The following is a 27,915-nucleotide window of genomic DNA, read 5'->3' on the forward strand; positions in this document are numbered from 1 at the left end:
CTCTTTGGGAGTAGAAATTGTTCCTGATATCCAAACTGAACCTCCTCTGGAGCAACTTGAGGCCATATCCTAAACCATCTCCAAGCACCAAGCCCAGGAACCTGTGCTTGCCTTGAACAACGCTGTGGTTGCACTGGCAGGGATTTGTTAGTGGGTGTTTGAGTACAAATGCAGCTTAAATGTTAGCAGCCCTTCTCCTGCCAAGCGAGGGACCATCTGCCCCCACTCACAAGGCCCTCAAGAAGGGCAAAGGTTTGCAAGAGGTAGGATGCCCTTATCTGAATCAGTTTAAAAGTCATTACTGAGAGCAGTTCTAGAAAAGGGGAACAATGACAGGAACTGCTTGCTAGCTCTTTCAACATAAATAAGAGCTCTGGGGAGCAATTAGATCCCCTCACTCTCATTGATCTGGGCTATAAAAGCCTATAACTGTGCAGCTGTGTGGGGTATTAGTTACCAGCCTTCGGTTTGGTGCAGCGCTACCACTATCAACACAGAGCTGCGTTAACTTCACACCTCATTTGCTTGCAAAAATTGGCCTCCCTTCGCTCACCTACCTCCCAGCTGCTGTGAGGCAGGCAAGGCTATAAATCAGGCAGAAACCAGGCAAGGTGCTGGGAATTCTCAGTGGCAGACGAAGGAAAGCACACCATGCACCACCATTTCCCACCCAGCAGCCAAGGGTCCCATCACAACATGATCACAACTCATGGCCTGCATGGCTCACATCAATGCTGGATGGATCCCAACCCCCTTCTGAGGGCAAAGGAACCTTTAAAGGGACCACAAATAAACTCTTGCAAGAGGCAATGAGTTTGAGCAGGGAAGAAGCAATCCTGCTCCAGCCTGGCTGCAGTTAGGACAAATGAGAGCATTCTGCCTTGAGTGATGTCAGGAACATGAAGCACAACAAGGGCTGAGCCCCAGCTAAACCCCATTGCCCATTCACATCCATCAGAGGATGAAAAGAGAAAGGGAAAGGTTTGCTCTACAGACTGAATCAATAACATTTTCATTTCATTCTCAAACAAGTTCCTGGAAGCCACTGATTGCGACTCCAAGGTGGATGACAAGACCCTTGGTGGAAAACAGTGTTCTTAAGGAAAGAAAACAAAGCTGTATAGAGGCAGCTGATCCCTCCGAAGCCTACATGAGCACAGGTGGAGATCACAGCAGGGCAGTGCTGTTGTCAGATGCTTTATCCTTGTTGGCAGCTGTGATTCAGGTGGTGCTGGCAGACCCATTCCTTTGTTGAGCCTCAAGCAGCAATTAAAAGAAAGCATGCTGGGATTCAATGCGTTTCCTGCATGGGTACAGCCATCACCAACACACCACCCAGCCCTTGCATGGATGGCCTCACTGTACATTTACCAGCACAGGTAAAACTGGTGCTGGACAAAGGGATTCAGCATCCTAAAGTGATGGCTCATAAACCCCACCTGTGCAGGAGCAGAACGACTACAGCTGCAGCTGACTGCTCCTCTTTGTCCATCAATGAATGACATGGCCTCCACAACACCACTGATGCACACTTTGCTTCCTTCCTCACTGTCACTGCTCTTGTAGTCACCCATCATCCTCCAATGTCTCCATTACACCATGCCCAGCTCGCTGCTATGAGTGACTGAAGAGCTCCACATCAGCTCCTTAATTAGTAATGGTTAGATGCGTGCTTTTTGTTTCCCTCTGATCTCATGCCCCATTTTTCCCATTTGAGATGAAATGCCCATTTTTCCACAAGCTGGCAGTTAGGACGTGGGGCTCCAGAGGCCCCATCCACAGGCCAATTCATCCACGTGCCAATTCATCCACTTGCAATGGGGAAAACCCACATGCTACAGCGACCCAACACAGTAAAAACTCACCCAATCTGGTTGACAACTGCAGAGCTGCAGGCAGACGCTGCTGGCACCTTCCACCTGCCCTCGTTGCAATTACTCAAGGAGCTGAGCTCTCCCTTCCTTACTCTGAGCACACAGAACCCAAGGAGCACCATGAGCACAGGTCTGGCCTGCAGCAAACAAGCTGAGATTCGCTGTAGGATGGGGCTCTTGTTCAGGGACTGCCAGCCTGCACCTCATCCCAGGGAGCTGCTTGCTGGAGCTCTGCACCACGAGCAGGAAGGACAATAACAGAGCAGACGTTCTTGCTTGAGGGCTGGCTCTGCTTGGATACATCTCCTAAAATTCACCACCTCTGATCTCTCCCCTCCAACATTCTGCCCCCAGGCTTCTGCATCTGCATCACAGTCACAGAGGAAGGAAAAACGATCTGCAAATTACTTTTATCACTGGCAGCAATAAAAGCATCTCAGTATGTAGTGTCTGTCAGCTCTGCACAAGCTCAGTGGGGCTTTGTTAATTACTGAAGCTTCCTGCGCTGACAAAAGGATCCCAGGGGACATGGTGGCCAATGGGAAAATTAAAACAAAGTTATACAGAGTCATTTGAGAGCTGTACAAGTCCTCTAAAGGCCCACAGGTGCTACAAGCAGCCATGTAGAAGCCCTGTATGGGGTCCCACAGCTCAGAGATCACCCCTTGTATCATAATGCAGTGCTTCTTGGAGTCCAAGGGGAGGCAGGATTGTAGGGAGCAGAGAAGGGCTTATCCTTCCACACTTCCCAGTGCTTCTCCATCACCTCCTTTCCACAGCCAGCCCATCTCTGCTCACTGCATTAAAGCATCTGACATAGACATCATTCCTTGGTGCCATGGGACTGGTGAATCAGTTTTCCACCTCTATCACAGCTCTGGGAACCCATCGTGCATCTCCAGAGCCTGAGCATCCTCTCACTGATCCCACCCTACACTGTTCACATGCAACCTGGCCATCTCAGCTGAGAACTGCTTGAGAGCTAAAAGAATAGCTCAGCTTTATAGATATGAGCTCGGTTGTGTCTGGTTTCAAATCCACCTATTTTATTTTCCCATATCCACATGGTGTGGGCTGGGAGTCACCCAGGAGCACCCAAGACACCAATCAGATGTTTTGTGGTGCCACATGCAGAACCCTTCCCAGTAGAAAGGCTTACCAGGCTGGGTTCGTAAGCTCTACAGACTCACACCACCACCTGCTGTCAAGGTGACAAACAGGGACATGCTGCAGCCCAGAACACCTTAAGCCCCCTCCATTTCAGAGCAGGCTGGAACTTTCTGCACACAGATACACAGGGGACGTGGAGCAGTAGAGACATGCAGAGCATCAAGGCCAGGTTTTCACTTCCTATACATTCCCTTTGCACTCATCTGAAAAGCCTACAATAAAATCATTACCCAACCTCTGCAAAACCCACACAGCAGGCACCCAGTGCTACAAATCAACCAACTGACCCACGGAGAACCACGGCCAGTCACAAGCCAGCAAGTCAATACAGACACAGCCACGCCAAAAAAGTGCCTCCCAGCATCCTAAGCTGCTATTTTGCTCTTAGTGCTTGTTTCATAACCAAGTCTGGTGGCAGCTCTGCAGGAGCAGCACGGCTGCTTTCTGTATGCAGGTCCTGCTGCTGACCAAATCAACCCAGCCCCACCGTGAGGGCTGGAGCTCTGCACCACCCCTGCAATAAGCAGCTTTGGAGAATGACTGATTAAACGTTTCAGTTTCACTTCAACAATTCAACTCTGCAGCATTTTACTTGTTTGTATGCTGCCAAGCTAGGCAGATAATCTCTTTATTATTCCTCTGCTTGCCTCCCCTATCTGTAGGTTACTTAAAAATAATCATAGCGTTGTGCTGAGAGGCAGAAGGGAGATCGTGGGCTCATCCCCAGGTAGGTGGCATGTGGCCCTGGGACGTCACCCACCCCACACCAAGCAGCTGCACACAGGTCAACCACTTTGGGACAGGTCAACCCAACCACTTCAGGGCCGATGTAAGAACAAAACTCAGGTTTTCAGAGCAGACCAAGAAAATCTTTGTCTTTCTCTCCATCTGGAGAGGAAAGTGAGCTGCAAGGATGGAAAGGAATGATGGCATCACTGTGGTGTGTAGGGAACGTGCTGGCACCAGGAATGCACCAGGACACACAGAAGGACAGACTCAGCCCATGTCATTGCTTCATAGAATGAAATCGTTTTGAGTTGGAAAGGACTCATAAAGGTCATCTAGTCAAACTGCTCTGCAATGAACAGAAACACCAGCAGCTCCACCAGGCACTCAAGAGCCCAGTCCAGCCTGACCCTGAACATCTCCAAAAGCTGAAACATCCAGATTTCCCTGAATCCAGATGTTTCAGAGAAAAAGGTTCTGAAGTTGCTTGTAGGGAAAGCTTCACATCGTTCTGTCTGGAAGGCAGCAGGAGGTGTGGACTGCATGTTGCTCAGCACTCACCTGTGTCGTAGTGAACCACCAGGGACCCGCAGTGGTCTCCAGTCTTCAGTGGGTAGAACTCCACTGTTACTTGCACGGTGTCACCAATACTAAGGGTCCCAACGGAGGGATCGACAGAGAAAGGGCTGCAATGCAAAGACAGGCATCAGAGACATCACAGGAGATTTGGAAACAACAACCCCTTCCAGGGCCTAAGGCTATTCCACTTCACCTCACCGAGCAGATAAAACACATCAGCTGAGTAAGAACAGAAGACATAGGATCAGACACACGGCTACTTTCTCCCACTTCTGAAGAGACTCAGAAGACCATGTGAAGCAAAGTGACCCCTTCTCCCCCATATTCCACATCCAGCTCTTCCTCCATGCAGCGTCTCAGGAGTCAGACCGCCAGCAACTCAATCAGAGAACTGTTTTTGAACAGCATAGGCCAAAATTGCTATTTGCATGCAAAGCTGACCCCAATTTCCTCAAGTCTATCTTACCACCTTCAAACCTCACCTCAAGAGAGGCAAATGTCAAAGCAAGGCCTGTGCCAAGGAGATTACAGCCTAGAATCAGACAAAGGAATAAGTCTTCCTAGAAGACCAAAGAACAATTATGCATTAATTTGCAGAATTCAGCATTTTTTACTTTGAAAGTAACCTGTTTTAACCTAAGGAAGGGCACATTATATCAGCCACTCAATGAAAGCTGCTCTAAGAAAAGGAACAACCAGGAAAGTACACGCACAAATGTAGATTAGAGCGAAGCCACAGAAACAAGACAGCAGCAAAAGGATCGTCCCATTTTCAGACTGAAGGATCCCATCAAGCACCACTAACAGAAGCATATCAAAGGGAGGTTAACAGCTTGATGTATTCACAAAGCCACATAGAGCCTGCGACTCTGGGTTGCAATCTAAGCTTGATAACCATTTGCTTGGTCTACCAGACAAATTCATAGATCCACAGAATCATTAAGGTTGGAAAAGAGTTCTTGGATCACCAAGTCTGAACCAACCCACCCTCTCCATGCCCACATCCCTCAGTGCCACACTGCTGTGGTTCTTGGCCACCTCCAGGGGTGGTGGCTTCCCCACCTCCCTTGGCTGCCAGCTGTAGAACTCTACCTTCACACTAAGGGAGAAGCCAGATGAAGCATTGCAACTTGCCTTCACAGTTCTTACTCAAAAGACAGAAGTTTTGTGTTCAGCACTTTGCTGGTCGTCAAATTATCACCTCCAAAACTTGCTCTATGGAGCTTTAACCATTGATGATTAGAGAAAGGCATGCACACAAAAATAATGAGAACTGGAGACACGCACAAACCGAACTTTGTTCATCTGAGTAGTGACAGCTGATAAAATTGCTGGAGTTTTTGCTCGTTAATGAGATATAGCAGCAATTAGTGGTCTGACCCGTTCACATTATGCTTGTAGCATTGCTGCTGCCTCTAGAAGGAGCAGCAGTGAGCCCATAGCATTTGCACACTGACTAAAGGAGACCTCAGCCTCTTCCCAAGGCAGAGCTCGCTCCGTTGCAGCTGAGCAGGAGGTTCTCATGTATGTCCAGTAATGTGTTCCCAGCCACACCAAAGGGCTCCTCAAGGACACAGTTTGTTCCTTCCATCAGAGAACATGGATCAGAGAACATCATCAAGCCCTGTTAATGGCAGCTGCCTGCTAGGGAAGGGATTCAGTGACCAGCATTGCTGAGAAGTCAAACAATTACAGGATCATTAAAGCTGGAAAGGACCTTTCAGATCCCCATGTCCAACCCCAGCCCACACCCACCTCCCTCAGTGCCACATCTCCACAGGTCCAAAACCACCTCTGGGCTGCCTGGGGCAGAACTGGTGCTTGGGTGTGACCTCCAGAGTAGCAAAAGGAACTCAGAAGGGGCTGCTAATGAAGGGAATCCCCCACGTTTCAGTGCCAGTTCCTGCTCTATCTCTCCACTCCTCTTCACCATTGGCTGGGATGGAGCAACCCCGCACCTCCCACATCCTACCCCAAATCCTCCCACCATCCCTCACTTTGTCAGGACACAAAGATGCAAAAGCCCTACAGCTAAACTCAGTTCCCCCCAAACTTCTGTCAAAGCAGCTAAGCCACTCTCTGCAGCCCCCAGATAAGAAATGGTAAGAGACATCCCTGCTGCATTGTAACAGCCAAGTGAAAACTACTGCCAAGAACGGAAGCTGGCAGCCTAAACCTTGGCCTTTTATCCATTAATTGTCATTTAATTGTGAGCTGTTCTTTAAAGATAATTCTGGCCCCGCTAGATCTGCCCTCGTAATGAATCACCACCGCTCCCAAAAGACGGGAAATCTTTCAGAAGATAAGCTCTGTGGTTTCTTTTTATAATAGCTCGTTTCCTTCTGACTCAGTTTTTAAAACGATGCCCGTTTGGATGTTTGCTTTGGCGTACATCAAAACTTCTGCAGGTCCTGCTCTTTAATATCCCAATGGTGCCTTGCAAGCACAGACAGATCCCCCAGCTCACGTTATTCAGCCACACCAACTCGGAAGAGGCTTCTCACTGGTATCCACTCAGCTCTCATCTATTACTGCCCTTTGGAAAGGGACTGATGCTAGAGAAAAGATGTTGTCAGTTGTGGATCTTGGAAGCATCCAAGGCTCGAGAGGAAGACAGTTTCTCAGTGCTGAGAAGTCTTGTGCAGGATCAGCAGCTCACAGCTCCATCTTTCTGCTCTTTCACTGCTTCTGTCCTCCACGTTCACATCCTTTTGTGGTCTTCACAGCCTATCCTATATGTCTATACACGTATGTATATATGATGGCCTACAATCTGCTTCCAAGCACCATTTTCAACTCAAATGTAGTGAAATGACATTTATATTCCTGAGTATCAGAGAAGAAACTCATTGTTGCACCTTAATGATGAGGAGAGGGTGACTTCCTACGCTTACACTTATTATTTATTATCAAGCTTTGCAAGAAAAGGGAACATAGGCAAGACAACGCCAGGCAGCACAAAGGGAGGGCTTTGTTTGCCAGTGGTCCAAATGTGACCGTGTTGTCTGATAGATGCCATAGAAAGAGAGAGACCTCTGAGCAGAGAGCAGCTGAAGGATGCTGAATTAGCTCCACAGATTCACTTCCTTTATTCAGTAAGAATTAAACACATTCAACTTAAGCAGCTTAAATTCTCCTCCAAATAAGAACAGACTGAAATTGCCTCACATTTTAGCTGGTAAGGTTGGCGCTCCTCTCCCAGAGCACCTACACCATAACTCTTGATTACTGCATCTTACATTTATACTGAGCTCTCCAGGACAGGGAACATAAGTCATTCATTTCCAAAGCTCCTGGCACAATCCTAAACGCTCTGCGATGATAATTAATCATCAAGTTGTTATGGAAGTTATTCAGGAGAACAAGCGACACATTCAACTAAATCTTCTCTAATAACGATGCAGCCTTTGTTCTACCCTCCCTAACAGGGAAATTAATCCTCCAACATTAGCAGGAGAATGGCCTCTTTCCGTGAAAGGCTGTGTAAATATATTTGTTCAAAGACAATTGTCAGCTAACAATCTATTACCCTGCAGAGCAGCTGACTCTCACGTCTCCTTGGTGTGTCAGCCCAGAGGCCGTTGCTTTCCTGCTAACCATGCTCAGCACATGGGCACAAGAAGCTACAGAAGCTAATGGAACCTTCAGTATTGAAAGCATTCAAAGCTCTACAAGAAAAAGGCCTTTAGTTGCAAACCTGATCAACCTCTGGAGCTGGTTTTCTTCCAAGCAAGCAGTTTATTTGATGATCTCTAAGAGGTCCCTTCCAGCTTGAATTCTTGTCATTCTACATGACAATTCGAAGCCATCCCATTTCCATTTCACATACTCCCCAAACTTCTCAGTTTTCCTATTCATCTCTGCATATATGCAAGAACACAAGGCAGACAGACAGGCTTTAGAGGAACTCAGCCTTTTTAGGGGATCCCACTGAAGTATTCTTAATGACATTTCACTGAACAAAAGCAACAAAAAAAGAAGAGCGGAACACAGAAACTTCTGAATAGTTAAGAAGGAATCCGAAGGAAAGCAAGTGCCACTCTTAATTAGAATAAAATGCTTCTTAGATTCAAAGATTTAAATCATCTGCTTGAAATTTCAAGCTGGTTTTCAGAAGTTCATAATGAAATGGAAGAGATGACAGATACCCTCAATGGGCAAGAGAAATCATATCAGCTTTTGATCATTGAATGCACAACAATCCAGTTATCCAGAGCTCTGCTTTTTTGTACAGTTTGAGATGAAGCTTTTCTAACATTTCCCATTCCTTTATGGCAAATCGAGACTGAAGGGTTTGATTGCCAAACTTCAACTTTTAATATCCATAGCAAGCAGAACTCAATATATGCTGTAGCAACTATTCTATCAACTGATAAGTGTATTGAAAAATGCTAAACACCCCGTCAGTCTCTATTTAGATTCTGACAGCTTGACCTAGAAATCCCAGAGGAAAACTGCAGTGACTTAGAAGTTCCTACCTACGCATTTTCCACAATGTAAAGGCTTCCTTCCTTCAATGCACAGCACAACCTTTGAACTCAGTTATTTACTGGCTTCTCTATCCATGCATTTCTGTCCTTTTCCCCCCGATGCAAAGCTTCAGCAAAGGGGATTTTTAGTAGGAAATATCCCATTCCCCCCTTGTGGGATGTTACACTCTTTCCCATTCTACTTTCTGGTCCATCCTTAGGAAGGCAGCAGAGGAGAAGAAAATTCCAGACCTCTGCTCCCCTGGTCTCCCCAGGCTTCATAGGGGCACCTCTTGGTGAGCTAACTGAGGCACCTCCTGCCCCCACTGGCATCCATCACCATTAGTTGGAGCCACAGAGGAGCTCTGAAAGTCAGGGTCTGCTCAACTCCACTTCAAAGCTCATTCTACCTAACATTAGGTCATGGGGGTCAGACTAATCCCTGGCAGCCTTTACCTGTGGGTGCTGATGCTGTAACGAGCCTCACGGTTGCCAACGTTGCAAACCAGCAGAGTTCTCTGTGTGCTGTGCTTGACTGGGCAGACTGAGAAGTTGATCTGGTCAGGGAAGTCCAGGATAGCTCGGGCTCCTATGGCTCGGATGGGCACCACAAACTTCTCCCTCTCTGTGATGCAGGTGAGTTGGTGGAAGTAGTCCTGTGGGAAGGAAGTGGGATCAGCAGGATTGCATTCAGTGCCATTGCAGAAGGAAAGCAGCTGCTTGCTATGCATTCATTCAATAATGCAGCAGTACTTTTTATTTAATGACTTTTAATTCCAGTAGAATGACTGGTAGAGGCTTGTTAGCTTGCCAAGAGGAAACAGCTCCATTCCTTCAACTGCTTTCCCAGTGAGCTGACAGCCAGCTTCATGCTGCAGGAGGACAAAATTACCTGATAGCTGGGTTCTGAATGACCAATGCAAGGGTTTCACAGGAGGGATTAGAGCACCAAAGCACAGCAGGTAACCCAATTACACACTGCTAAGCCCAGCCATGCAGTGATGTGGCTCCTTGCTGCTTGGCAAGGGCTGCTCAGGTGCATTTTCTAAAGGACCTGGGCACACACACAATTAACAGCCAGATTGGAATGAAGGACACAACACCTATGTCAGTGGCATGTTGGTGAGCGGGGTGTTTGCTCCCCATCACCACCCAAACAGTGCTACCAATGACAAAGCTGGGTACACCCCCTTAAAAGCCCACCTCACCCATCTTCCCATGGCTCAGCCCTATACCCAAACTGTCCCTGAGAACAACGACAGCACTTTTAGTACCAACAATTCCCACACAGCAACCCGCTGGTTGCATCATATTCCAGCCTCACGAAGTTCTCTTTGTGTCTGATCTCTGTTTCACTTCGCATCTCATCCCAGACTCAGAGGATGCAAAGACAGCTCTGCTTCCTCTCTGCTGCATATTCTGGTGTGGCTGATGCCCTAACTACATCCCTTGTGTAGCTCCTCTGGAATAAGTGCCTCTTGTCATGCCTACCTGTGGCAGTGTGAACATCCATCTCTACTAAAGCCAGCACCTCAAGCCTTCAGCTCAGTTGAAAGCCTGAATCCCCCTCCCAGCTCCTTCCATTCAGCAGTGGGAAGGAGAATCCAACCACATCATCACAGGGCTGAGCAGATGGGTCTCCACATGCATAGCAGAGCAGCACCAATGACAGCACCAGATGGAGGCACTGCCTTGCCCCACTGCAACTAGCCATGGGTTACAGCCAGGTCGATAAAAGCTTTGCCTCGCATCCCTCTTTTGCTGCTGCAGTCCTTTTCTATTTGAACTCCCTTGAAATCATTTCCTGGCTACTCCAAGGACACAATAATACAAAACTGCTGTAGGAGCTGAGCTTAGCATCAAGCTTCCTTAGCCAGAACCCATCCAAACCCCATTATGCCCAAGCTCCTTTGCCTGCCCTGAGCCTAACAGGGCACACAGGTCCAGGACTGGGCTGGGACCAGGCCCCAGCAGCACCCACTGTCCCAGCACGCTCACCATCTGCTCCACTGTGGTTAGGGTTGCAGTAACAGATGCCATCGCATCCAAGACATAAAAGAATAAAGAAAGGTCTTGTTTTCTAGATGCGTCTCAAATTCACATTGGAAACCACAGAAGGGTTTTGGTTTCTCATCTTTAGAAAGTAAAAGGCCAGGAAGGAAACTGCAGCAATGCCTATGGAACTGAATATCGCCTTTCAAGAGAGTTTCATCTTCAGTGAGTCTTTCTGAATTAGCAATTTGGGTCTCAATCTCACAGCCTAAGTCCTCTAAAATAAAAGAGAAGGGCAGCTTCTGTGAATTCAAAGCACCTGTTATCTGGGTATTTCATGTTCTGACCATTCAGATCTTCAGAAACCACAGTCAGAAATGAGAAATAAAAAGCAATTTGCTTCTTCTACTTGTTGTTGTTTTGGCCACCCTACTGTAACGCGGGCATTGTGAGTCCGGCTGAAAGCCTCATGCCTCTTTAAGCCTTGGCACAACATCTTTCCTTATCTCCACCCTGCAGATGCCAGGTAGACAGAGGAGGACACAGTGAGTTCAGATCAGCTGCAGGATAAGGAGGAAAGAAACTTCAACAACCGGAGCTACTGGAGGGAAATAACGGGAACTCATTTTCAAGTTGTTACCGTGAAGGAGGGAGCGGATCAGCAGCCAAGAAATTAATACCTGCCCCAGCTGAAATCCCAAAGCAAGCACAGGGCACCGTGCACGAGCATTGGGGCTGCTCACACAGCGCAGGGTCTGTTGCAAAGACAGGGAAATGACAGCTACAATCCTCTGCCGTGTTGCCAGGACAGCAGCTCAGCAACGCGCTCAGTTACAGTCCAAGGGGTATCACCAAAACCAACCTTTGCAACTGCAAACCCCCAGCAGACAGTTTTAGAAGCAGTCTCCTAAACAAATATGCTTGGGAGAGGAAGGGGTTGCATCACTTACATGCTTTAAAGGTTGTTTAGAGCTAGCTTTAGGCTATAGATTTTCACAAAAATATGACCTCATCCTTTATATGACTCCTCTGTCCCAGGGAAAATAGAAATCACTGCACAATGCTGCCTCTTCCCTTATTCACCTTGGACAAGCAATAAGTTGCAAGCTCCAGCCTTCAAAACATGACTGCTGGCATTTGCATTAGTGCCTGCTGAAATTAAAGCAACTGCTCATATCAGACTTGTCATTCCAGGCTCTCTGCAAACTCACGCTCATGTTCAAGTTGATGTCAGCACAACAGTAATCAACTGCCCGATAAACCAGCAAACTCAGGTGTCAGATGAGCTGTATAACTGGTAAATACATTGCTGAATTCCTTGCAGCAGGCAACTGGAGAGCCAAAAAGTCCTGTAGGGTGGGATCATATGGGAAGTCTAAAGGAGAAGCTCCCTGCTGGAACCACGATACCATATAAAGGGCCATTAAATGAGAGCCTGGGTGATGACAACACCACATGAGGATGGTTTCCCCTTCCCTCAGCCACCAGCTCATGGATGCTCCCCCATGGGGTCCTTCTGTCCCAGGTTCACTGCCTCAATCTTCTGCCCCCGTTTTCCACCCTACAAACCTTTGCAGGAGTGCACTTGGAATAGCAGAACACCAAAACACCTCTAGCAGAACCGGCCTGAATGTACAGAGAATTAATTCCAGTAATACAATAACTCAACATCCTGTCATATTTCATATTATCAGCGAGCATTAACGCAGTCTCCACTGAGCATCAGGAATGAATCTTGCAAACCTGAGACTCAACTCACGTTGCCTGCAAACGCTGTATTGCTACAGCAAAAAAGAGCAAGGGAAAATACAAACAGATTAAGCTGTGCAATGTTTCTGGGCTTCTCACCTCCTTCTTTTCAGATCATCTATAACAAAGCTGAAGGACACAACGCATATCCCTGCTTGTTTGCTCCGCAGCCCAGACTGGCAGGACAAATTGTGGAGCCAGAATGCAGAGACACAGAAATCAGAGGCGGCGAGAGTAACTAATTGGAAATGTTGCCCAACAGAAGAATTATCCATTTGTATTTATAACATGGGTGCCAATACACAAGATGTGTCGGCTGCATGCTGGCTGTGACAGCCCAGCCATGTGGCACGCTACCAGATGGCTGCGAGGCAGCGAGAAGCTGCTCATTTCCAGAGAGGGCTTACGAGGCACGTGGCATTCTGGCCACAAACCACTTGCATGCTCCTCTTATTTAGGGCTCAGCACAGCACAGCTCTGTGCTTCACTCCCAATGAGAGCCAAAGCAAGAAAACCCTCAATCAATCCTACAGCCAAAGGTGCTGGTGTCCACATCCCAATCCTCTGCACCATCCATGGGGTCATGGAGCATTCAAGAGGCAGCAGACATGCACAGTTGGAGTGCCTGTGTTTGATAGGCACCCCTAGGGTCACCAAGTGCCACCCTTCTCCAGTAGGGCCACGTCCAGAGGGAAGACCTCCTCATCACGTTACTAATGCATTCTCAAAGCGTTAGTCCTTAGCGCTCTCTTAATTTTCCCTCTGCTTCTGGTGATGGCCCCATATTGCCCTACTGTCTCCCTAAGCTTGAAGAACAGTGCTCTGCCCTCTGAGGGCACCAGTTTTCCACTTCAACCATCCCCCAAGAAATGGATGCTCAGTAATTAGCACAGATAAATCACATTTTAAAGTCACTTTGCAAAGCCTACATCACTGAGATTAAGCTCTTGGGTAGCCTGGAAAACTGCCCTAAGCCAAGCTAATTTTTACCCTAAATATTAATGATGTCAAATGATTTCTCAGACACTCCAAAGGAACAGATTATTTTTCCAGCATGGGGGACCACTGGGCATTTCCTCTACTTTTCTCTACCTGCTGTTAGAGAAAGGGACCGAGTGTGACAGTAAATCAGAATCAAGTGAATAAAAGAAGGCAACTACCTCTAAAGAGATACCATACCTCTGCCCTGGTGCACATGGTGGTATGGAATGGGTCATCAAGTTTGGGACATCTCTACATGGCCTCCCCACTGTAAAAAGTGGAGTTCTGAACCCAACCAGACATAACATTAAACATCCAGGTTGGATATCAGGAACAATTTATTCTCCAAAGGAGTGGTGAAGCACTGGCACAGGCTGCCCAGATAGGTGTGGTGTCACCATTCCCAGTGGTATTCAAGAATCCATAGAGATGTGACACTGGTGTGGTCAGTGGGAATGGTGGGGGTCGGCTGGAGTCAGACTTGGGGATTTTAGATGTCTTTTCCAACCTTAATGATTCTATGTGCCTCTATAACAGATGATTTTAGGAAGTATGTTAAGGATCCATGTCTGAAGCAAGAGCTTTCAGCCTATGAGGGGATAATCCTTGCCGTGGTTAAAGAGTTCGGCAACCCTACTGAAATCAGTGCTGTTCCCCCAAAAGCCACACCTCACCCTCGGAGGATGGAGGGAATTTGAGACTAAAGACCAACCTCCTGCCACCTCCAGACTCACCTTGTTCTCCTCAGGGGTGAAAAGGATGCGGAAAGTGGAAAGCATGCCAGGTGCTACCTTACGGGACACGTCACCAGGGCTGATCAGCTTGAAGTAAGGTGAGCTCTCCAAGACAACCTTCACCAGCCGAGGAACCTGCAGGAAAGACGTGAAGGTATTGGATTTTTCCTCTATTTCTTCCTAGGTTGCAAAGATATGACCCCTGTGCAGGTTACATCCTCCCTCAACTGCCTTTGCAAAGCATTTTTAGCCCCAGAGGTACACACATACAATACATGGGGAGTACAAGCAAAGGGAGGAATGTAGGAAGACAGAGAAAACCACAGGAGAAAAGGGATGTGGCTGAGAGCTGTTTAAAAAGGTTGTGAAAAAGCAAGGGAGCATGGGGGAAAGCTGGTCTAGAAGATGAGAGCAGCCAGCTTGCCAAAATGATGGAGAGCTGCACTACCATTGCCCTCTACCCCCTAGGCTGTAGGCTGTGCATACCAATTACTGGCTTCAAAGGCATTTTCTGCCTTAGGATAGGTGACCAGCACTGAATGCTGTGTGGGTTGGTCATTAAAAGCCAGTCTCAGCCCCAGACAAGCAAGCTGGTGTTTCCAGGTGCCCAGATACCAACCCCAGAGCTCCAAGTCTCATCTGAAAGCCTCCAACAGGCCACTCCAGCAGCCAACAAACCCAAGTGCACACGGCTGCTTTGGTTGCTGAGTCCCCTTGAAGACAAGCACCTTCAGCAAAAGCCACCCACAACACCTCAGAGGGGAGAGAGAAGCAGCCTGAAGGCAGAAAAGCAACTTCACAAGAGACATGAGCAGTACGTATATCAAAGCCCTTCTGTGTCTGAATCATCACAGATTCTATCTGCAATATACTTCATGGGATTTTATGGAGCAGACAACCTCAAGCTACTGTGCAATATAAGTCAGTGTGATTCAGAGGGATCTGGGAGAAAACTTTATGAGAGCACACAACCAGAAGCCAACTAAATTAGAATATAACAACCCCTCTTGGGATTGTAATCTCCATACACTAAAATATGCCAAGGATTTTCCTCAGAGTGGATCTTTTACATCAGTGCTGTCCAATAGCTGAGGTCTTACTAGCTTCAAAAACTAATTCATTTTGGGGAGGGGGAAAAAACCCTAACAATTCACACATTGCCTCCCCCTTGTTGTGCATACAAATCCCAGGGTGCAGCTGTACAAGTTTATTATTTTTTACTGGGAACAGCAGAGATGTTGATGCAGATGTTCTTTTCCACTTGAGGAAGCATGAATAGAGCAAATGAACTGCTTGCCTGTTGGCTGGCACCTGGCAAAGACAAACATGATGGAGTGCCATGTGGATAACAGAGCAGCTGAAGCCAAAAGACTTGATGGAAACGAAGCTGTAGCAGAAGAGAAACTGAGGCAGCTCTTAAAACAGAAAAGAAAATTCTTATGGTAAAGGGGTCCATGCAGGCTGCACAAATGTCATTTCTTGGGTGCTCCTGCTGCTTCTTTCCAATATTCCCAAGCTAAATGGGAAGCTAGGAAAACAGCAGAGCTCCCTAGGAATAACTGACACTCTACACAACATCCATCTTGCCACAGGGTCTTCCATTACCAACCTGTTGTCTCAGGACATACTTGGCTCCATCTTGCTGCTCCTCCACCTACCACACATTCCAAGAGCTTTTTGTTCACCCAGGAGGTAGAACTGGAGAGGGCTCCACACACACCCTTTAATGCCCCTATACACACATCCCACTGCTTGTATATGATGAGAGGAAATGGCCCCAAGATGTGCCATGGAAGGTTGGCACAGACTGCCTAGAGAGGTGGGGGATCCCTGGAGGTGGTCAAGAACCATTGGGATGGAGCACTGAAGGGCTGGATTGGGGATCTGAGAGGTCTTTTCTAACCTTAATCCTTCCATGATTCTATATGCCTCTGTGCCACAGCCGTATCTCTGATCATGTCTTTTCCTTCCCCCCTCCTGTCTGCTCCCAGCAGCTCACACTTTGGCACATGCCTCATTTGAGCAAACGTTTCCCCTGCTGAATCTGAAAAGGTCTCAATTTTCCCTCTTTAAAGTGGAAGTAAAATTGCTGACATTTTTCAACTTTTCCCTTCTCGACTTGCTTGTGAAATCTCAAAACACTCACAAGATTATTCCAAGTTAAAGGCAGAGACCTTCAAAAGCCCATTACTCCGGGTGTGCTGTGGTTCTCCAAAGGGAAAGCAGAAAGCCACATTATCTTAGAAAAGCCTGAGCAGAACCAAATTAAGCTAAATTAAGCCTAAAAAATTCAGCTCTGGAGGTGAAGCACAATCAAGGAAGAAGATAAGAACTGTGCAGCCCTCAACAAGCCCAAACGTCCAGAGCTTTAAAGAGGATGTTGTCCCAAAAAGCTCCTTTTGGTTAGAAACCAGCCATGCATGGTCAAAACTAGTGATAAAAACCCTAATATCACAGGAACATCTCCACGTCTTTGTAACAGGAACAATGTGAGACACTTTGTTCTGGATTTGACATGCTGCATTTCACATGCACTACGCCAACTCTCCTCTCCCAGCACTATGTTAAAGCCACACAGCCCAGCACTTACCCTGTCGTTGTTCCTCAGAACCAGGGGAACCTCGTAGACCTCGCAGGGGACGTAGCTCTGAAACACCACTTCAGGTGGGAAAGGCTGGAACAAGGGCTGATCCAGGTCAACTGAGGAGAACTGGAGATATAAGACAGCAGTGAAAGGGGCCAATGTGGTCACACAGCCCCAGAGGACCCATCAAAAGAGCTACAAGCACGCAGGGAGGAGCTGAAGCTCAAGTTTGTGTAGGGTTCCAAGACCAGCTCTTGGGATGAGCTCTGAGACAGAGATTGATTCCTACAGGTCCCCATATATCTCATTTGGATGTGGAGCATAGAAACCAGCAAGCACAGAGCGGTGCCAAAGGAGGGAAGGCCAAAAAGAAAGCAATGCAGTCGAACAAAGGCAATTGGGGTGAACGCTGCATGGTGGTAAAGTTCACCTCTTGTCAAGCATTACTGTACAACTTGAGCAAGACTGGACCTGGCATCTTCCATCTCCCATGAGCTTCATGTGGAGGATGAAGCCATGGTGCTGTAGGGCACACAGCTTTCAAAGGCTGGGCAATGGAGCTGTGGCCCTAATCCCTACTAGGGGGCAGGGATGGAAGAAGGCAGCTTGTTTCCCTGTTCCATCTTTCCCCCATGCTGTGCTTTAGCAAAGGTAGCTAAACTCCAGCTCTGATTTCAGCAGTTTATTTCTATTGGCTTCAGCATTAAAAACATCCCAGCAATGCAAAAACATTTTGCCCTTCCTCCAGCACCATCAGCACTTGCAGAGGGCAGCAGGACCTTCTCCCCCTGCAACTGAAAGAAGCTGGGGGCAAGACTGACGCACATGCACCTGAAATGTCACATTAAACAGCAAGGAAAAGGGCAGGAAAATGGTACCTTTTGATGGGAGGTGTCACTTATATCCAGTAGCTGAACAACGTGGGGCCGTCGAGTGCTGTGGATGGTGGCCAGCCTCTGCTCCGTGGTGAGGGACATCTCCTTCAGGAAGGCAGAAGGAGTCAGCTGCAAAGCAAAACCCAGCCAGGGTTGGAGAAAGGCCTTCCTCCTGAAAGGCTTTTCTTGTTCGAACCCCACCAATGAATCTTTTATGACTGCAGCCACTAGGACAGTCCTGGAAGTCCCGTAAGTTACCTGCTGAAATATTCATGGCCAGTAAATTAATGATATAGAGCGGAATACACATGCTCCAACAGAGCAGCTCTGTCCCATTAGCCTCTCCTCCGTGATTCAAAGTGACATGTTTGGGGATTTCTGCTCTTTGGGCATTTGTTTCCTCCTTAGTTTTGCTGCATGGAGCCGGTGACCTTTGAGAAGAGCAGGAAGGAGCCCATCCCAGGTCCCCAGCTCCACATGATGTGTCTGCATATGGAGATGTCACTGCTGGGCAAGTCACAGGAGAGCAGCACCGTGCCAGGACCAGGTTTGGTGTCTGAGCCTTATTTACCTTATTCTAACTGCTTGTTTTCTCCAGGTTGGCCTTGCAGACCTTATGCAAAGGTCTGCATAGATGTCTCTTCAATAGAGGCTCAGCACCAGGTCAGCAGAGGGGACATTTAGGGATGAGGAAGAAAAGACTGGCCTCACTCCATTGTAGTGTACTCAAAACTAGGATGAGAACTGTTTAGGAGCCTTTCTTGGCCATGTCCTGCCAAGCCCTCAGGCAGAGTGTTTGCAGTTCAGCAGTCACAGGTACCATCACAGCCTGTGGCTAGAGGTGTCCTTGCCTTACACCACGGGGACAACTGCAAAGAGCACGTGTTGAAGCTCCAGCTGTCCTTGTGCGGTATCTCACAGGCTCAGCTCCAGTGCACACAGGCAAGAGCATGGACATCCCCTAACACAACACACAGCCTGTCCCCAAGGCACCACGACAGCCACCTCCAACAGAGAAGCATGGCAGCAAGGAGGGGAAACAGAGGGAAGGACCCAGGAAAGGCTCCTACCTGGCCACAGTTGGTACTTACTGTTACAGGCTCCTCCATCTCAGAGACCAGCTTTGAGTTGTAAGGTGCCACCACTTCATTCTGGAACCCATCGGAGTTTTTGGAGGATCCCACGGACTGGTGGAGGTTGTTGGTAGCCATGTTTCAGCTGACCTGCAAGAAGCAGCAATGGGACTTATAATATCCAGAAGAGAAATCAGACTGTAAGGTCTCAGTGCCTTGCCAGCCACATTTCTGCCCTTTGTGCTGGGAGCCTTCTAATGAACAGAGCACTGAGTTCAACACTCTGATGAGGAGTTATCATTTCTCAAGGCTAATTTGGTTGGTTTAAGTCACAAAAATTACCCAGCAAATACGATGCCTTCCAGGCATGAAATTATCCTGGTGCTCAAGAGCATCTCTCCGTGGAGAAGAAGGGCCCTAATTTCCCTTTATTAACACCCAAACTCAAAGCCCCCTGTGGGCATGATAGAGGCTGTAACAGCAGTGAGAGCATGGAACCCTTTAAAGAACACAAGCAAACACAACATGTGAAAGCAGAGCCACTGACAAGTCCCCCATAAGCATCCTCAGGAAGCTCATCACTTCATTCCTTCACGCATCTGTAGTATCTGACTCTTCATGCAGCACTAGGGAAGGACAAGCACAGATATAAAGGGCAGCCCTCAACCCAAAAGACACAGACAGGTTTACATGGTGGCTGTTTCCCTCTGTTCTTATGGGAGAAGCAAGGGAGCACAGCCCAGTCATGCAGGCACAAGGACACGCTATAGCAAGAGATGGGATTCTGAGCTGGAAATAACTATTTTTTTCCAAGAGAAATGTAATGGGGATGATACAACATTAATCTGGATTTCTGCGCTTTATTACCGGGTCTTGAGAATAACTGGATTATTTGTTACAATTTTCTAGCTGTAATTTAACTTTGCCCAAAATTAATCCTGTTCATCATGCCCACGATGTCTATTTCCATCCCCCATCCCATTACCCCCACCTCCAGCAGTGCACAGCTGCAGCCTGGGGTCTTGCTGAGCTCCAGCATTAGGAGAGGACAAGCAGAATGAAAGAAGCCATGGGCCCACTGAGCTTTGGTGGGGGCTGCAAGCAGCCAGAAACATGAGGATTGCAATCCTTCCCTTCTGCAGGCCTGCTGGACCAAAGAGCTATTAATGGGTGACGCCTCTGGCTCCCAGCACCTCGGTTTTTGGGTTGAATGCAGCTGCCCCCTGAGACGGGCGTCAGTCCAGAACTCTGAGCAGGTATTGGGTGGAAGCTCCTAACACGTCCCCCCAAAACCCCATATACCAGAGCAGAAAAAGATAAACTGAAGGTCACCAAGGACACACAGCCTTCACTTTGCCCTTTGGCTTCCTTTAACCCACAGCCAAGCCAGAAATCTCTGCCACCACTGCAAGCTGCACAGCAGCTTCAGAACTCCCTGACACCCTTTCATCTCCCCCAGACATGCTCCTAGCTCAGTTCATTCCTACTGAGCATCACACAGCTGTCGGTCCTCCAGCCAACAGAACCCCCACCCTATAGTCAGACCTTACCTTAGGACAGGTAATTAGAGCTCCTCTGGCAGGATTCACTTTGTGCAGCACCCACTACTGCCGCACAAACAGCCCCGGAGGCTCTGGATGAGCCAGGAGGACAGGAGCAGGGCAGGGAGCCGTTGGGATAACAGGGAGCCCAACGGAACCCAGAGGGCAACTGACAAGGCTTAGACGTTGGGCTGCCTGGGTGCTGCCTCCCCACAGCCCTCTGTTATAGCCCAGCACTCCTCCTGGGAGCTCCACAGAGCAGAAAACACCACGAAGGATGAGGACATATAGCAACAAAACCACACTCAGAACCATAGGAGTAATATGCCAGGAAGGACACACTGACCCAGACATCAAGTTGTGGTTTTGCCTTCACCAGTCCCATCCCACAAACAAATGTGTGCTTAAGCATCTATGGCTTTGGGATTGCTTCAGCTCCAGGTTGGAGCAGAGATTGCCTTTCATCTTGGACTTTCTCAGAGTCCCCAATGGGGTGACTTGGGCTGCGTGGTTTGCAGTGTCACCCAAATGAGAATTACAGCCCTTGCAAATCACCACAGCCCATCTATCTCTTAGACATCTCACTCTGCAGTGAATGACTGTGGCAGTGTCAGAAAGCACGCCTTCAAGTAGCATTTTTAACACTGCCGGAACAGCAGATAAATGAATTCAGATGCCACAGACAAGGGGATCATTTCTTTAAGAGGGAAGGCAAAGCTTTGTCCTCTCCTGCTGCAGCTGCTGAATGCATCTCTCTCTGATGAGCTTGTTCCAATTAATGGCACCTACAGATGCACCAGCCAAGAGCAGCCACCTTATAGGAGAACCTCAGCTCCAGGGAGCTTCATGCCCAGCCACAAACCCAAGCAGGAACCCAAGAGCCAGGGTAAAGGAGCCCCAGACGTGACAGCTTTGTGTGCTCAAGGCACCAACAGATGTGCTGTAAGGCCAGGGGGAGCACCACCCATGCTTATGGTTTCATCTCAGGAGGCAGAGCTTAAAGAGATGTCAGAGATGTCACGGTGGAAGCCATCAAACCTCTCACACCTGGCCGGAGATGCACTTTCAAGCACCTCGTGCTCCTTCCCAGCAGCTCCCAGAGAAACATTAGAGCCTCCCCTGCCCAGCACAGATGTGATTCCTGCCTCTTGCAGGCAGATGGCACACCTGGAGCCAGCCTTCATGCTCCACCAGCTGTCATTGACCTCAGTGACCCAGCCCCACGCTTCGTTTTGCTCCTGCTATTGAACTCGCCCACTTTTTTCTCCTTTTCCAGCCCAAACCTTCCTGCTGCACCAGGATGCTGAATTCCATAGTGCTGCCAGGTAAGAGCTTGATTTAGCACCAGCAGCTGCTACACAGCCCTGCCTTGCATGGGGTCCTTCACTCTCAAGTTCATGCTGTGACTGCAGGCCAATTGCCCTTCCCTGCTCATCAGCACACTCTGCACTGCGGTATATGGAACCCAGCTCTTCTTGTAGCACAGACCCATCTGTGGCTGAATTCTCCTTCGGAATACACACTGTAAATCTTCTTTCTCCTTCCTTCTGCAAAGACAAAGCATCTCTCTGGAGTAATTGGATAATTGGCCTTTCTATTATGCTTTGCTGGAAGAGCAAGACAGGAGATCCGTTAAAACCGATGCTATTGAACTATTTTGCTCGCCTAAATCATCTTGCCCCATTCAGGCTTAAGTAGCAAGATCACATTTCTTGCCTAGAAATCGCCTGCTTAGCCATAATTACCATATAAACAGCACCTCAGGAAAGCCAAGAAAGGAGAACAGAGCTTCCAGGACTAATCTCCTGCTCCTCCAGCCCATTGCTAAGTGGCTGAGTGCTTTCTAAATCAAGTCACACTACCCAGGAAGCCTCACCTGCCACCTTCACATTCCACTCCCTCCATATTTTATCACTTAGGTGCTGCCACCCTTCAGTGTATCACAAAAGCTTCACCACAGCCGAGATAATTAATAGCAGGCTGGTACTCTGCCTCCCATTGACTAAACTTCAGCTCTCAGCTGGCCCAAACTCCTCTCCAAGGTCTTCGGATGCTCTTCAGCTCCATATATTACAATCTACAACTGCAGCTCCAGCACTCACAGCATTGTTTGCCCTTCCCAGCGTACTCTTCCGTGCATGCCCAAGCAGGAAGAAGGGAAACATCCAACACCCCTGGAAGACACAGCCTCCTTTTTGGAACCACACAGGGTTAACCTCCCTCCCCACAGACATCTGTGTCCCCTTAACCCAAAGCACCAAAAGCCATCCTCTATTTCACCCAGCACCCCCCTCTATGGGGATGGAGGTCACTGCAGTGTGCTCACAGCCCCCCCAGGACCACTTTCCTCACCCCATGGATACACTCACACTCCAGTCCTAAACTCAGCACTGCCGGACTGTTGCCATTCTTGTTCCCAAAGCAACGGGACCGCCCAGCTGGGCCCACGTCACTGCCCTGGGGACGCTGCCAGGGAGGAGGTGGCCATGGGATGTGGCTGGGTATGGGATGCTCAGGGCTCACCATCCCACTGCTCAACAACCCAGCTGCCCTTCCCCCTTTATTCCTATTTTATTCATAACAAAATACTCTCTGTGCCTTTAGAGACAGATGCTGAGCAGCAGCCCCTCTCAAAGTAATAGCAAAGGCTCAAAGAAAGCACAGCAAGCAGGCAGGGAAGACAAGACCACAGTGGCAAACCAAACTCACACAAGGTGACAAATAAGAGCATCTCCACATCAGACATCCAGATATTAATTTGTCCTTTGTAGAGAGCAGGAGCTTATTTCATTAAGAATCAGCCCCCCACACCTCAGACTGAGCCTTGGGCAAATGCCAGAGTGTGGAAAAGTGTGAAATAATTACCTAAAATAGCATGTCATGGCTTCATCTTCCCCAAACACTCTCAGATGAAAACGCTTCTGTTTAAATAGCTGGAGCTGCAGCCATTGATGCATTTCACCTGGGAGCCTGTGCATATCCTGCTCCTGCATCACAGCCCAGTTCACAGCACAGGAGGAGCACCCCAAACCTTAGCAGGAAGCAGGGGACAGCTGATGGAGCGGGACTGCTGCAGGGAGCGTGGTGATGGAGCAGAAGGAGCGTGTGCTCCCTGTGCAAAGCACTGCTTTATTCAACTCTCCCAGCTTTTGCACACAAAACCCCTCGGGGGTCTCCAGTGTTTTGCAAAACACATGTGTTCTGCCAAAGCTGCTTAATTTCTGAGGACAGGGAAGGTAAACACTGCAGATTATTACTTTTCCTTGCTAGCAGGGACTTGGAAGAAAATGAATACACTGCATCCCCAACAGACAGCCCAATGGACAGCAGGGAAGTGCAGCTATATGTGCACACCAGCAGCCAGACTGCCCTTCACAGCAGAGCAAAGGAAGGCCACAGCCAGCTTCTCCTGTAGCTCCTTCACCACAGCTGTGGTTCTGCAGACAGCAGGCAACCCTGCAGTGAACCTGAAATTAAAGCCACACTTTGCACAAACACACACGGGTTTAAGGCGCTCTGTAGGATGCAAAGGACTGCAGACACTCCTCTGTGACCTGAGCCCCAGGCTTCACCACGCTTGGAGCTGTAAAGTCTTAATTAAGAGCATCCCTTCAGATTGTGCTGCCCAGATAGATGTGAAAGCAGACAAAGAGCTGTTTGGGAGCACACAGCAAGCAAGGAGGAGCTGAGCCCAACCCCCAGGCTCCTAAGCTCAGCGCTCAAGGCAGTGAAGCAGCTTCTCAAACCAGTTTCAGGTCCAAGACCTCAACACATGAGATACGAATCTTCCCCCTGCATTCAAAGCTGGTTCATGGGAGGGCTCAGAGGGTGCACTGAGGCTGCAATGATCTGGGTGGGACCCACCTGCAACAGGGACAAGTATCACAGTGGTAAATGCAGGCCAGGGGCAAGGGAGAAATGCTGGCTATGCACACCTTCTCCTTGCTCCACCTTCCACCACCATCCTATCTTGCTGCTCTCAAGAGCCCACCAAGCCTCCCCTGCCTTCATTAAACCCCTCCCTGCTCCATGAGTTCAACTGTTTTCTGCCACAGTACCCAACTGTTACCATTAAGATCAATTCAGAGAATCACTCCTGGTCCATATTCACCTCCCATTTGGCTTCCCGTGTTTCTGACTTGAAGCAGCATGATTTTCCACTAAGGTCTACCTTCCTTTCTCCCCACTGCTTGATTAGTTGGTCTAATTAACAAGGCCTGACACTGGTACTGCAAACACCAACAAAGCAGGGTCTCCAGGTAGGTTTGCACCAGGCATCTCTGAACCAACCTGCCTTCCCTGGCATCATTCCTGCACTAACCACAGCACCAGCAGCATCCTATGCCATCAGAACATCTACTGAATCATAACTGCACTGTGATCACTCACACAACTGCAACTTCATCAAGACACAAATAATCCTCTTCAGTTCAAGCAGGCTTCATATTGCCCTCCCACCCCTCAGAGAAAGAAGGGAAATTAACTTGGCTCCTTTCAACCACATTTCCCCCTGCTTTCCTCTGAGCAATGCAATCCCACGTTGCAGGAGAAAGCACTGATTTTATTGGTAGTAAATACCTCAGCGCACAGTTTGCTTTTCTTTTCTCCCCTCCGATTCCCATCACAGCAATCAACAACCCTTTCCTCCCCTTTTTGCTTATTTTTCCATCTCATTTCCAAACCCTGCGCTCTTTTCTCCCTGTCTGCTGATGAAGTCAAGGCAGTATTTCAAACACATACGCTTTGGAGACCCTGACATTGCCTGCGCAGCCATCAAATTTGAAGAGAGTAAATTGTTTTCTCTCCACAGCCCTTCAAAACAAAGCAAAGACCTCGGCCCCTGCAAGCACAACGTCCTCTAAGGTTTGCTTTTATACTGAGGCACCACTTAATCCAGCCATCTCTCACCACCAGGCCTGGTACCTCTCACTACTGCAAAGCATTTTCAAGCACCAACATCTGGTTTTGTTATTTGAAGCAAGGAGAAAGAAAACCAAACAGTTATAAGTGGGACACATGGAAAGGACAAAGCCATCCTGAGCCCTTAAGAGCACCTGGCACCATTACAGCAATTAGAGCAGCTACAAAGCACAAGAAGCAATGCCGTGAAGGGAGTAGCTTGTTTTACTTATCACTTGTGAAGCACTGAAGGGAAGAGCTGGTTTCGTCGCTGCTGTCAGGCCAGCTGGTGCAGCTCCCTGCAGCACAGCTCAGTGCTGAGAGATGCTGGGGCAGCCTGCAAGCACCACGTCGACCACAAGAGCTGCCAGCCTAATGCCACATGAACTGGGAGCTACAGCTAAAGAGAGGCTGTTCTTGGCTGGATCTGAACCAGCACTTAGTAATTCTTGAGCAGTGCAGCTATTGCATCCCTACAAAGAGCCCTTACCCAATGCTGTGAGGGTACATTTTGGCAGTGGGAGCCATAGGGGCAACTTTCACTCTCAAAGGCTGACCAAGAAAGTTCTCCTCTGAATCTCTTCCCATCCTTAACATTACCCCCAAAACAGCCATGAAATCAAGCAGCCAAAAATGAAGACAGCCCCAAGCAGCTTCTCCAGTTTCTCCTTGATACAAACATTCCCATCCATAGAAAACCAGCAGCATCACAAACACGTGTCCTCAAAAGCAGAGGGGAAAGTCTCAGAACAGCCAGATTTGCACCTCTACATGGCTCAGCACTGCAGTACAAACTTACCTGATCCAGGGCTGCCAGCCTCACTACACAGTTTTGCTGTTCTAGGAGCAGCTTAAGAGGATGCAGGTTTGATTTGAGCAGCCTCTCACCAGCAGAGATGAAAGCAAGGACTTAAGTACCTCGTTGGAGACTTCCTCTCACACTGAAAAGTCTTCCCAGTGCACTCCAGCACCTGATCTCATTAGAAGGGAAAAGAGGGAACAGATGGGAACATACAAAGGAGCAGTCAGCTATTAGCCACTGACCCTACTCCTCTTCCTGCTGTGGGAGTGCGACTGCCTGCTCTCAAAGGACAACAGGAGACAAGGAGGATTTCAGGTGGGCAATGAGCAGAGGAAGCCGTGGTATATAAGAGCTCCCCCTGTCAGGAAGAAATTCATCTCCAATCAGGAAAGATGCACATTCAAGATTGTTTCTGCCCCTGCAAACAAGAAATAGAGGGTCAGCTCAAACAGCTGCGATGCCTGAAGCCCTCCCAGCACTCCTCTGCCTTCAAGCTATCAGCAAACCCAGGAGCAGAGTCCCACTGTGCAAGCAGGGAACTCCAGCAGGGCCTTTAGGAAGCCTGCAGTCCAAGCACACAGCCTGCACTTGGGTACTGGAGAGCAGCAGTAAGTCTCCACAGACTCAGCTTCCTATCCAGTATTCAAGAGCACAAGACAAGGCAGGTATCTACCACCCTCCTTCACCAGGCATCTGCTTTGTTCCTGGCCACATCACTTGAAGATCTGGCCTTTCTGAGCACCTTGAGTTACACTTAAGAACACCACTCACCTAAGATAAAGCTGAGAGGGAACCTGTTAGCAGGTTCTACCACATCAGCATTAAACATCCCTATAGAAGGTGTAACAACTTTAATCACAATCACTCTCACATTGCACAAAGCCAAAACAAACCCAATGGCAGCTTCTCACCTGGGGGGGGGGGGGCTCCACCAGACCTATCTCAGGTCTTCACTCCTAACTCCTACAGCAGGAAAAACACCCATTTCCATCCTCCCTCTTCCTTACAAGTAAAAATCTCTCCCATGCCAAAGGCAGTGCACCGTGTGATGGACCAAGGATGACAGCAAATGTCAGAAACTTGTTCTGATCTAATTATGGCTGTGCCAGGGACCAGGCAACCTGACTGATCTCACAGGGACTCAATTTCCTTCAGAAGCCCAGCAAGAGTTATCAGAGAAAAGGCAAAGTCACAAGGGATAGTGAACAACTCGCGTTCACTATGTGTGAGTGCTACAGCTGCCTTCTTCTAACCATCCCCAGCTGCTGTTGCCCCTTTAATTAGGATCTGGATGTCAGTTTCTCCCAGCCAGGTTCACATTGCTGGGCTGTTCACAGAAAGATGGTTTAAGCTTGATTCTCCTATGGAAAGCAGCTTCTAAATCTGTTTGGAAATCATATAATGTTTTCTTTTCCTGGCTGGTCTCATCAGAACTCCTGTAACTAACAATACCTCATTAAAGAGGCATCTAAAATTAACCAAGTTAGTTACAGGAAGCCTTCACAAGGATAGCTGATGAATCTCCTTAAGATGTGGACAGTGATGAGGCTGGTCAAGGAGCCAGCCTGCAAGCAACACTTCTCCACAGCAGAAGCACCGACAGCTCTGCAGGCTGACTCTGGAAGGCTCCAGCTGTGCATAGAGCTTAGCTCCCTCCACGAGCTTGCAAGCAAGCCCTCCCTCCCAGACAGAGGGATTAGATAACAAGCCTCCTTGCAGACAGGACATCACAATCTAGGATGGCAGCTGTGGTCCCTGGGCTGAGCTTTGCTCCTCTCCGCTGCACGGGAAGCTTTTCTGCCTCACTGGACACACTGTCCACCCCTGCCCTGAACTCAGAAGAGAGCAGCCCTTCCACACCATGCTT

General features: G+C 48.5%; 1 protein-coding gene across 6 annotated transcripts in view; it reads right to left on the reverse strand.

Moving 5' to 3' along the window:
• Positions 1-27,915, reverse strand: part of HYDIN (HYDIN axonemal central pair apparatus protein) — a 108,311-nt gene that overhangs the window by 74,834 nt on the left and 5,562 nt on the right. For 3 of the 6 annotated variants that reach the window (XM_032447004.1, XM_015873866.2, XM_015873863.2), the window contains exons 1-7: positions 20,357-20,501; positions 18,825-18,956; positions 17,737-17,862; positions 16,865-16,984; positions 14,275-14,409; positions 9,275-9,474; positions 4,332-4,456 (exon numbers count right to left, since the gene is read on the reverse strand). In XM_032447004.1, the coding sequence (XP_032302895.1) occupies positions 4,332-4,456; positions 9,275-9,474; positions 14,275-14,409; positions 16,865-16,984; positions 17,737-17,862; positions 18,825-18,944 (826 nt within the window). In that variant the 5' untranslated portion in view covers positions 18,945-18,956; positions 20,357-20,501. Of the gene's footprint in view, positions 1-4,331; positions 4,457-9,274; positions 9,475-14,274; positions 14,410-16,864; positions 16,985-17,736; positions 17,863-18,824; positions 18,957-20,356; positions 20,502-22,699; positions 22,779-27,915 lie in introns of those variants that run through there. The other 3 variants (XM_015873865.2, XM_015873864.2, XM_032447003.1) reach the window with 3 other exon arrangements.

The sequence above is a fragment of the Coturnix japonica genome, chromosome 11, assembly GCF_001577835.2.
Source record: "Coturnix japonica isolate 7356 chromosome 11, Coturnix japonica 2.1, whole genome shotgun sequence".
Taxonomy (NCBI): Eukaryota; Metazoa; Chordata; class Aves; order Galliformes; family Phasianidae; genus Coturnix; species Coturnix japonica.